The sequence below is a fragment of the Ovis aries genome, chromosome 10 (assembly GCF_016772045.2).
Source record: "Ovis aries strain OAR_USU_Benz2616 breed Rambouillet chromosome 10, ARS-UI_Ramb_v3.0, whole genome shotgun sequence".
In the NCBI taxonomy this organism is placed as follows: Eukaryota; Metazoa; Chordata; class Mammalia; order Artiodactyla; family Bovidae; genus Ovis; species Ovis aries.
Window position 1 is genome coordinate 72595465 of NC_056063.1, and position 12271 is coordinate 72607735.

The 12271-nt window shown below is 37.0% G+C and overlaps 1 protein-coding gene across 3 annotated transcripts in view; it reads right to left on the reverse strand.

Moving 5' to 3' along the window:
• Positions 1-12271, reverse strand: part of UGGT2 (UDP-glucose glycoprotein glucosyltransferase 2) — a 154613-nt gene that overhangs the window by 126793 nt on the left and 15549 nt on the right. For all 3 annotated transcript variants that reach the window (XM_060394596.1, XM_004012207.6, XM_042255013.2), the window contains exons 4-6: positions 10779-10891; positions 6137-6311; positions 2879-2975 (exon numbers count right to left, since the gene is read on the reverse strand). In XM_060394596.1, coding sequence (XP_060250579.1) covers positions 2879-2975; positions 6137-6311; positions 10779-10891 — 385 coding nt within the window. The remainder of the gene's footprint in view (positions 1-2878; positions 2976-6136; positions 6312-10778; positions 10892-12271) is intronic.

A 12271-nucleotide genomic window follows, 5' to 3' on the forward strand; every position in this document is an offset into this window, starting at 1 on the left:
AAAGCTAAGCAGCAAAGGATTGATGCTTTTGAACTGTGGTGTTGGAGAAGACTCTTGAGAGTCCCTTGGACTGCAAAGAGATCCAACCAGTCCATCCTAAAGGAAATCAGGCTTGAATATTCATTAGAAGGACTGATGCTGAAGCTGAAACTCCAATACTTTGGCCACCTGATGTGAAGAACTGACTCTTGGAAAAGACCCTGATGCTGGGAAAGATTGAAGGCATGATGAGAGAGGGACGACAGAGGATAAGATGGTTGGACAGCCTCACCGAATCAATGGACATGAGTTTGAGTAAACTCCAGGAGTTGGTGATGGACAGACAGGCCTGGTGTGCTGCAGTCCATGGGGTTGCAAAGTGTCAGACTCTAATGAGCAACTGAACTAGAGTGAACTGATTAACCAAGAAGTCTGCAAGAAACCCTGGGCTTACCTCTTCGGCCAGCAAGAAATCTAAACCCTAAAACATACAGGAGTTCTCATATATTTCTGACACTTTCAGACATAATCAAGAAATCTTTAGATAGACACCAAAACTCATGGCCTCAAAGGATAAAGATATATTTTATATTCATTTCCCTTCCCCTCTCCTTTACTTATCAAATTGTTATAGTATATAGTGTGGTAAGGGTATGTTTGAGGGTACTTCAGGTTCTAAGAATCAATCTGTGACCTTTTACAGCAAGGGGCTATGCTCCATCAGAAGGCATAAATTACACTTCTCCTTTCTTATTCGTCTGAGAGTGTCGACTTCTAAGACCACAAATAAAAACCGTGGAATGCTTTAATCAGGTAAACATTTACTGCCTTCTATAATGCCCACTGCCTGCCAGACAGATGCCAAGAGGAGAGATGCGAAAGACACAAACCTTCCTGGGTGGCAAATGAGAGAGACAAATAGACAGCTTTAACAGACTGTTTAAAACTTTTCCAAAAGGAAGCACAAAATATATGGAATACAGAAAACGGAAAAATCCTCCTCTGACAGAACAGGAACACAGGCAGCCATCTCAGAAGTACTGACTGAGACATATAATTCTTAAAAGATGAGTAGGCCTCAGACAAATAAGAGGTGGAAGGAAGGTTTCAGGCAGAGGAACAGCATATGCTAAGGGATGAAAGTACTCCAGAGGTCATAAAAGCTTGGCACAGAGCAATACATGGACCCATGCAGGAAACAGAAAATTGTTCTGTATAGTAGTGCAGTGTTACAGGACCACAGGGTACAAATGAGAGGTCTGAGAGGCAGTGAGAAGGCAGAAAGAGGCCAGGCTGTGCAAAGCTCCATTGTGTTATAGGACTTTAATTTATGAGGAGGTTACAAGGAACCACTAAGGTTACTTAGTTATTTAGGTAACTAAGGGTTTCTAATTGGTAGAATCACAAAGTCAGAAGTTCTGATTGAACACAGGAAGTTCAATCAGAAAGTACTGTGGAGAACAGATGGATTATTCTCTTTTGGAGATGAGAGGATTAAGGTTCCCGAAGACAACGTCAGTTGGAAGCCTGATAGTCATAAGCAGAGGGGAATAAAAGAAGTGAACTAAAGGAGTGGCAAGTAGAATGAAGAGAAGATATATTACAAATATATGATAAAAGTTAACCCGAAGTTTGTAATATAGGTAATATATGTAATCACATGACTTTTTAAAGAAACTTCTACAAGCCCAAGGACAGTTAGAAAATGCCTATGCTACTACCATGACTGTTAAATAAGATGTGTGTGTGCATGTGGGTGTTAAGTCACTTCAGTCATGTCCAGCTCTTTGCAATCCTATGGACAGCAGGCCGCCAGGCTCCTCTGTCCATGGGATTCTCCAGTCAAGAGTACTGGAGTGGGTTGTCATGCTCTCCTCCAGCGTATCTTCCTGACCCAGGGATTGAACCCAAGTTTCTTATGTCTCCTGTTCTGTCAGACAGATTCTTTACCAGTGGGAAGCACTAAACAAGGTACTAAATTATAAAGCACTGTAGAGCAATATACAAGCTATACGGAAATATAAAAAATCTGGGCATTACTATTTCTGCTACACTTTTTCAGTAACCAGCAGGATTTCAATTGCAATAATACAGATGTTGATCTGTAGCACACTCAGTAGGAGGGACTAGAGCTAAGCTGTAATCAGAGCAAGGCCTTTAGGACCAGAGCATGAATAGAAAAACAAAGCTGAAGCAGAAGCAGCATCAGAGAGCATGTAACAGAATGAATTAGAAATTCTTAACCAAGAATCAGGTATAAATACATTTCTAATGAGCCAGGTAATAAAAGATTTCCATAAGAATCTGAAAAGTTCTTTATTGTTTTTAGGTCTCCAGATTCTTTCATCTAGAGCATGCATTCAGTACACAGAATATAGATACTGGATTGGTAGATCGCAGATCTAATCAATCTAACCAAATATTCACAGGACTTTCCCATCCCATTTCAAAACAAAAACACCACACAAAACTAACTTTATTAAAAATAAATACTTCAGACCAAGCTTTGCAAGGCAGTGCTACCAATGAGTTTCAGGTTTACCATGACACAACCCCTTTAGATCCGCAATCTTTGCCCCCAGGGGATGATTAGGTACATCACAGGCCAGTCTGAACTGGGTGAGCCCCTTCATAGTCATAAGCAGCCTCACCTATTGCTTCTACACATCCTACATGTAGTATTGATTTTTATATGTTGCTGAAAATGACTGGGAAGCCATTGAATATAACCAAAACAATATGCTACTTCCAATTTTTGAAATTTCTGAGAGCATAATAACATGAAATACATTTTAGTTTAAAATTAAATTGCCTCCAGACTCATATTAACATGTGTAGGATTAAATGGAAGTATGTAACCCTCTAATTTTTTTTACTCAAATATAGAGAATAAACTTACTTTTGACTTGAGTATCATCCAATGCTTTGTATTCTGTACTCTTAATCGCTAGCTCCACACCATAGCCAGATAAATACATTTTCTGTGAGGATGGTTTCTGTTCAAATACATTTAAAAAAAAAAAAAGAGAAAATATTTTGTCAAACATCTGCTTTTGAATTCAGAATGACTGTGTGTTGGGACATGAGGGTAAATCATTAATACTGAAGTTTTTAATCACTGTGAAATACTGCTATTCAGGGGATATTTATATTCTCTCTAGAGACAGTTTATCAAGGAACTAGAAACTTATTGATGACCACTTCTTTACTTTCTAAAACCTTTGTCATGACACTAATGCTTTAATTACTCTTTTACAATGAAAAAAGTATTTGATCTTTTTCTGTTATACCATGATAATTTTGCCATCTTTCCCATGAGTTAATTAACAGAGGATCCAATACAAGTGAGTTTCTACAAAACTGTACTCTTTGGGGAGAACTACACATTTCCTAAACCAGTAAGTGCTTTCATTTGCTAGCTGTCTGGATGGAGGGCAACTAGAGTGTCCCCAAAAGCAAATACTGGAAAGCAGAGACAAAGGAAACAAAAAAACTCAGTGCCTTGAGCAACCTATTCAGTTCTTTCTTCATGTTTCTTGATGATTAAAATATACCAAATGCCACAGGTTAGCACCTATCCTTGCAGTGAGAGGTCACAATTTGCCTAAAAACTGAGCTGTCTGAAGTATTTGTGATCAGAATTTGGTACCTTACTTTCTTTCACCTTATATATTAAGGGCAAACATAAAATGTACTTCTAGAAATTACCATATGAAGAAAAAGAAGTCATATTTTTTAAAAAAGTAAGCAACCTGGATGAATACATGTAAACTTTTTAGAAGATTGTCTAAGGTTCTTTCTGGCTTCTAGGCTGAATTCTTATCAGTTGTGCTCTAATCATTACCATTTGGCATATTCTTCCATGGGTTAGAAAACCTGTTTAACCTAGTACTTAGCAAACTCCTGTGAAGATGGACTGATGTTGAAGCTGAAACTCTAATACTCTGGCCACCTCATGCGAAGAGCTGACTCACTGGAAAAGACCCTGATGCTGGGAGGGATTGGGGATAGGAGGAGAAGGGGACAACAGAGGATGAGATGGCTGGATGGCATCACAGACTCGATGGATATTGGTTTGGGTAGACTCCGGGAATTGGTGATGGACAGGGAGGCTTGGCGTGCTGTGATTCATGGGATCGCAAAGAGTCGGACATACTGAGCGACTGAACTAACTGAACTGTGAAGATGTTATGCCTTGGTTTAACTAAGGTCTGCATGAGGGCAGTTTTGCAATCCTACACATGACAGAGGAAGAGGCAGACACCAAATGGAAAGGAAATCTTAATAGTATACTACTCTTTTCACTCTCTTCTTTCCTCCCTAAACTTCCCCCAAGCCTTAAAAATAAGTAAGTATATAACCTGAGTGACTATTCCTGGACTATTTTATTTTCAAATAAGATGATGTAAGAATTAGCTTCAGATATGCAGAAAGTGTTTTTGCTGCCCACGCTAAAATTTAATTTGCTAATTTCTCAGGCACATGCTATAATAAAAGATAGCATGAGAAAACTGGGTTGTTTATAATTATAGTAATTTGGCAAAGTTTAAAGTCTTTTAAAGAGTTTTCAGTTTCATACAGCTCAATTAAAAAATACATTTTGACTGTCCACTCAAAAGACAATTAGTTGGTGGCTATGCTCTAAATTCACATATCTTGTTATAATTCATGAAAGAAATGCAATTTCACATAACCAGTTTCCATCATCAGTTCTGGAACAGTATTAGCTCCTCGGTAATAAAGATAAATGTTCATTAATTTCATATTTACTTTCTCTATTTGAAAATGTATTAATATAAAAATCTGAGTCATAGTTTAATAACCCGGGATTTGCAAACCAAAAATTCTCACAAGCTAAATCAACTGTTGAGAGGAATCTTTCTTCATCATCCTATTTCTTCTTTCCCTACAAAAAAAGCATCTGTTCAAAAGGTAGCGTGAATAAGTCTGTTTTTATTAGAATTACATGTTGACTAGATTTACAGTATAACTATTTTGGATGCACAATATGTAATTAATTAAATAGGTTATAATTTGATGCTACAAAGTACCCAGATAACTGTTGAGTATGCTTTCACAGAAGTATATTTAATGGTTACATTCTCCAAAGAACAGGCTGGGACACTGATTCTTAATAGATGAAAATGCCACCCAGCAGGAGCATATTAGAATCACTTAGGGACTTCTTTAAAAAAGATAAATATACACTGTAATCTCACATTCTTTTTCTGATATAACTGACATATAACATTGTATTAGTTTACGGTGTACAATAAATATAATGATTTGATATCAAATCAAATCAAACCTTTGAACAACATAGATTTGAACTATGTAAACTGCAATGATCTAATTATACATGGATTTTTTTTTCCAATTGTAAACTACACTATTACATAATCCTTGGTTGGTTGAACCTGCAGATTCTGAACCATGGATACAGAGGAGTTGTATATTAATACTTATCACGAATATTTTGGGAAGTACAAATTAAAACACTCTTTCCATGTTTGGAATAAGAAATAAAAAAGAAAAGTCCTTCTAAGGGCCATTTTAGTGTGTGAGGTGAGAGTTTTGGTTGCGTGTTTGTTTTGGTGGGGGGTGGAGGTGTTAAATAAAATCTGAGGTAGCATAGTAATAAGTTCTATGAAGCCATTAAAAAGTGGTAGAGTGTTATAGCAGTGAGAGTCGGGAGAGTGGGGGATAATACAACACATTTGATCTGAAACCTGAATAAGCAAGCAGCCTTTCAAACAGATTGGTTTGAGAGCATTCCTATACAACGCTTAGCACAATGAACTAATATATACTATCAATATATCAAGTTAGATTTCCTCATTATAACACATTTTCATTAAAAATAACTATGTTTATTAGTCCTACCAAATATTATACATCCTATTGTTGTATGGTTTTGTTTTTTAATCCAAGTTGTAAATCTGTTCCAGATATACATATGATAAGGGAAAGAAACATAAACAGGATACTTTCCAGAAAAGAGACAGAATCCCAATATATTTATCCACATAAAATTTACATTTGATAGTTGTGTTATCAGATATATGTATTCTAGGAAAAGTTATTATGTAATATCTAGTAGAGAAATTATAAAAAATTTTTTATAGCCAAAGTAATCCTGAATAAAGCAAGCATGTACCTGAATGTAATGCCGAAGAACATAAAGAATTTCCCCATTTTGAGCTTTTTCAGACAACACTGTGTGAAATTTACGAAATGCTCTTGTACCCATTTCTGCATAGAGAATAATCACTGGTAAATTCTCTTTGTCTGTAGGAAATTTGTGATCTCCTTTAAACAGATAGGGTCTGGGCCTAAAATGAAAACAAAACACAAACAAGAACTGAAAGTAAAGAGCATATGAGAAATAAATCATGAAACCAGAGTGGTGCCTCTAATCTGCCAGTTGGTCGTCTTCCAAGTGGCAGACCAGATAGGTAGGCCACTGGCAACAGCCCAGGGTCAGTAAAAATGTAGCAAGTTTCATTAGGGGTCAAGAATTCTTCAGCAATAAGAGAACCGCCTTGAATTCTGCCCCCATCTGCTTTTGGTTTTACACAGATGCAGCCTGGATGAGGGCTTTCCAGGTGGCATCAGTGGTAAAGAACTAGCCTCCCAATGCAGGAGACATAAGAGATGCAGGTTCGATCCCTGGGTCAGGAAGATGGCATGGCAACCCACTTGAGTATTCTTGCCTGGAGAATTCCATGGACAGAGAAGCCTGGCAGGCTACAGTCCATGGGGTCACAAAGTCAGACATGACTGACACAACTTAGCACACATAGAGCCTAGATGAAAAGCAGCAGAAACCCTAAGACACCATCAACTTCAAACTGAGCTGAATGTATCAATAACTTGATGCAAGCCTTAAGGGAAAAGAGAACTGAAGGCCCCACTGAGTCAGAGATTTTACTTCAGGTAAGGGACTGGGGCATGTGCTTTGACCCAAAGGAGAACTACTGCCCCTTTGCCATGTAACCCTAAGATCACAAAAGGTCAAAGTAACAGTGCTCTTGAATATACTATTTCCACTTGACCAGAGACAATTGCTGGGTCCCTTCCACCCTGTCAGTCATTGAATCCTAGTTGACTTAGGCCAAAATGTAAACATCAGATAGTAGAGTTACAAGGCTTCCTGAGTCAGTTCAGTTTCAACTAAAGCTTAGCAGTAATTGTTTTAAAAGGGGTGTACTTGATGGCTGAGTCAGGCAGGTGGTGCTGTTGTACTCGGAAACTGCATTCCTGTGCACTCAGGCAGCCATTCAGTCTGTAACTGAAGTTGTGATTTCCTCCTCTCCTCCTGGGATTCTATGTTATTTCTGTTGGACCACCTGGGAATGTACTACATGTGGTAGTCTTCCAATGAGAGCATCTCCCTTTAGACTTTATGAGTGTTCACATCACTCAAAGCATATACATGTACAATATCAATACCAGTTCCAGATTCAGATATGGGAACCAAAACAGTAAAAATAAAAGTACACTGAATTGGCTTAGTGTGCATGCTAAGTTGCTTCAGTCATGTCCAACTCTTTGCAACCCCATGGACCATAGCCCACCAGGCTCCTTCGTCCATGGGATTCTCCAGGCAAGAATACTGGAGTGGGTTGTTCTCCTCCAGGGGATCTTTCCGACTCAGGGATCGAACCTGCATCTCTTACATCTCTCGCACTGACAGGTGGGTTCTTTACCACAGCACCACCTGGGAAGCCCCAATTAACCTAGAGATCATTTTAATTCCCTTTCCCATTATGTGCATCTTCCAAACCGCATCAGTTGAGTCTGGGTGCCTTTTCCTAAAGTAACAAAGACCTAAAACTCTGTATGAGGAGCTACAGTAGCAGGTATCAGAAGACTGCTATCACCCAGCCAGAAGCACAGGGAGTGAAGAACAGCACGGGGAGAGAGAAGGGGCAGCAGGAAAGAAATTCAAGTGTTGAGCTTTTGTCTCCCCAAACCACGGGGGCCTTGTCCTTCCTCTCCCAGAAAGCCACGTTGTCTGTCAACGTCCCACCCTTATTTCTAAAACCATTAAGAACTGTAAAAGGGCTGTGGCTTGGTTTCAGCCTACTTGCAAAGTAATAAGTTGGGCTTCTGTCATGTCTCATGTCTGGCAGAAGTCCCGTGTCTGGCAGAAGACGTGAGACTCTTGTGTCAAAGACAAAGAACTTTATTGCTCAGGACAGAGCAAGCAGAATGAACATTACACCTGCTCCATAAGTTTCACAACAGGGTGTGTGTAACAAAATATGGACCCAAATGGATACTACACAAACAGTGGGTGTACAAGAAACACTGTACCTGGGAAATCACTGTTTTATAATGAGCCCACTCTTCTTTTCAAAAGCAAAATTTTGAAATTTCTTTTCAAAATTAGGAATTATGTAATTCCTCAAGGTTGCTCACTACAAACACAACCATAAAAAATGGTTCAAGTAAAAAGCAGTCCAGATCTTGCCTTTTTTACTTGTCAGACCCAGCAAGAATATGCAGGAATTCACAGGTTCTGTGGCAGGGTGCCTCTCCTAACAGCTTGATGTTAACGTTGTGTTAAATCTTAAATTAATTTAGATTTAATATCTAAATATTAAATATTTAAATTTTAGTTTCCATAAGAAAACTGAAATATCAGACATCAGAAATCAGAAACCAATAGCAACTCTAAACTAAAAGTTATCAAAATTCCCTTTATAAAATGCACTAGAAAAAAAAAAAATATTAGGGCAGACAATTTTGGAGTCAGTCTATTAATGCTTTAGAGGAATATATAATTCCCATGCTAAATTAACTCTTACAGAATAACATGGTTGTCTAATTCACTATATGAAGTTAGAATATTAAAATTGGCATAGATAGTTTAAATAACAGCTAATCTCATTAAAGTAGAAAAATGAGCCTTAATAAAAGCATAAGCAATCAACAAAAATACCACACCATTAACAAATAGTTTTCCCTAGCAACACAAAGAAGGTGTAATAGTTTAAAATATATTACATAATATGTCCAAAGAGAGAAACTTTGAATTCATCTTAATAGGTGAAAAACAGTTCATATAATAAAACAATTATTTCTAATTCTAAAAACAGAGAAGAGTATAAAACTTCAAAGTTTTAAAAGAAGGAGTGAACAGAAGACATATGATGTCTATCCACTGAGATTTGATATAGTAAACATTTAATTCTTTAAATTTATTAATAGATTTAACATAATTCTAATTAAAACTCTACCCATGTTTTTTAGGGAGTCAGTTTCACAGGAAAAAAAGGACTCTAATGTTAGTCTGAAAGCATCAACAAGCGCAGAGCTAAGAACTTTTGGAGGGGGGAAAAAAAGCAGCTATGAAGAGGAAATTGTCCTGTGAGACACTGGAATAAATTATTAAAGCAATAAATACTAACAACATAGCACTGTTACAAGAAACATAACAGTATAAAACAAACAGATCATAGTATAAATACAATGAATATAATAACTGACTAGCACCTGAAGGGGGGAAAGATCTGACTGGATCCTTGCCTTCCTATGAAAATAAATTATACATATATTAAAAGTCTAGGATAAAATAAAAACTTTAAGAAAGCTACTGGAAAATATTAATAAAATCTCTTACTTACTCAGGTTTGGAAAAAACTGTCTCAGTATAAAATACACACATAAAGGAAAAATCAGGCTACATAAAAGTTTCTGTATATTAAAATTAATATGAAATATAAGAAAATATTTGAAAGATTCCAACAAATAAGTACTAATATGAATTACTAAATATACATTACTGTCTAACATATAAATAACTCTTTCAAAATTAGAGAAACAACTTTAATACTGTTTAAAGTATAAACAATCACGCAGTAAAACACCTACTGGTAGGTACTACTCTGTAAAAATCACTACTAAGTTAATAATCTCCTCCTTATTTCTCATATTCATTTGCATTAAATACCTGGAAGAAGAAAAATGTTTTGAATAATGTGTTTATAAAAAGGTAATTCTGTATTTTTGTTATTTTTAATTTCCAAGGTACACATTCAATTTATATTTAAAGAGATATAGTCTAGATAAATCCAGTTTTATATGTTTACAGGCATACCTCGTTTTATTGGGTTTTTTGCTTCATTTATGGCACTTCACAGACAACTGCATTAATCACTGAAGGTTTGTGGCAACTGTATTGAACGAGTCTATGGTACCATTCTTCCAACAGCACTTGCTCACTCCCTGTCTGTGTCACATTTTTGTAATTCTCTAATTCTTGCAGTATTTCACACTCTCCTCCAGCAAAAAGATTAAGACTCGCGGAAGGCTCAGATGGTTAGCATTTTTTAGCAATAAAGTGTTTTTAAATTAAGGGATGTACATTTTTTAGACAAAATGTCATTTGTACACTCAACAGACTATGGTTTAGTGTAGACGTACTTTCACATGCACTGGGATACCAAAAACTTCAAGTGAATTACTGCAGTATTCACTTTATTGAGGTGGAACTGAAGCCACAATATCTTTGAGGTCTGTCTGTATTTGAAAAAGCTAACTTATGCATATAAAATATCTCTCCCATGTGTTTTATGGTATTTTGGTACCCTAAAATCAAAAGCTAATCAAGACAAAATATTGAAAGTACTTATATATTTTAGAGAAGGACTTAAGACTCAGATAAATATTCAGAGCACATTCTTTTAAACACATTCTTAGAATATTACAATTTTTATTGCAAGAAATTTCTATTTCAACCCTCATCTCTCTTTATAAACTGCTCCTTTTACTACAGGCTATCATTAATTTACCTTGAAGCAGCCTTCTTCAGCAGCTTTTTAATCTCATTAATTTTACAGGTGTATTTCTTATGGATAACCACAAATGCAGCACAGCCATCTGGGGGGGGCTCATCAGCTGCAATCTAAGATTTCAAAGACGACACTTAGCTACAGTACCTGGTAATTACAATATCATTTTTAAAACTCACACATTACTTTGATTAAAATAGCTTATCAACTACTATTAAGTTATTGCTCTAGTTAAAGTAAAAATATCTATACACAGGGAGAATCAAACAATTAAACAAAATCAACTTTACAGTAGGAAAATATGCTTTGAAATAGTTGAAAATGTCCCATTAAACGAAAATATTTATAGTTAATTTCAATGGTGATTTGTCCTCATTATTTCCTTATCTCAGTTCAGTTGCTCAGTTGTGTCCAACTGTTTGCGACCCCAAGGACTGCAGCACACCAAGCTTTCCTGTCCATCACCAACTCCCAGAGATTACTCAAACTCATGTCCATTGAGTCGGTGATGCTATCCAACCATATTATCATCTGTGATCCCCTTCTCCTCTGGCCTTTAATCATTCCCAGCATCAGGGTCTTTTCCAAGAGTCAGTTCTTCACATCAGGTGGCCAAAGTATTGGAATTTCAGCTTCAGCATCAGTCCTTCTAATAAATATTCAGGACTGATTTCCTTTAGGATGGACTGGCTGGATCTCCTTGAGTTCAAGGGACTCAGGAGTCTTCTTCTCCAACATCACAGTTCAAAAGCATCAAAACTTCAGTGCTCAGCATTCTTTACAGTCCAACTCTCACATCCATACATGACCACTGGAAAAACCGTAGCTTTGACTAGAGGGACCTTCACTGGCAAAGTAATGTCTCTGCTTTTGAATATGCTGTCTAGATTGGTCATAACTTTTCTTCCAAGGAGTGTCTTTTAATTGTATGGCCGTCTGCAGTGATTTTGAAGCCCCCAAAATGGTCTGATACTGTTTCCACATCTGTTTGCCATGAAGTGATGGGACCAGATTCTATGATCTTAATTTTCTGAATGTTGAGTTTTAAGCCAACTTTTTCACTTTCTTCTTTCACTTTTATCAAGAAACTCTTGAGTTCTTTTTTGCTTTCTGCCGTAAGTATGGTATCATCTGGATATCAGAGGTTGTTGACATTTCTCCCGGCAGTCTTGATTCCAGCTTGTCCTTCATCCAGTCCAGCACTTCTCATGATGTACTCTGCATATAAGTTAAACAAGCAGGGTGACAATATACAGCCTTGACTTACTCCTTTTCCTGTTTGGAACCAGTCTGTTGTTCCATGTCCAGTTCTAACTGTTGCTTCCTGACCTGCATACAGGTTTCTCAAGAGGCAGGTCAGGTGGTCTAGTATTCCCATCTCTTTCAGAATTTTCCACAGTTTGTTGTGATTCACACAGTCAAAGGCTTTGGCATAGTCAATAAAGCAGAAATAGATGTTTTTCTGGAACTCTCTTGCTTTTTCCATGATCCTG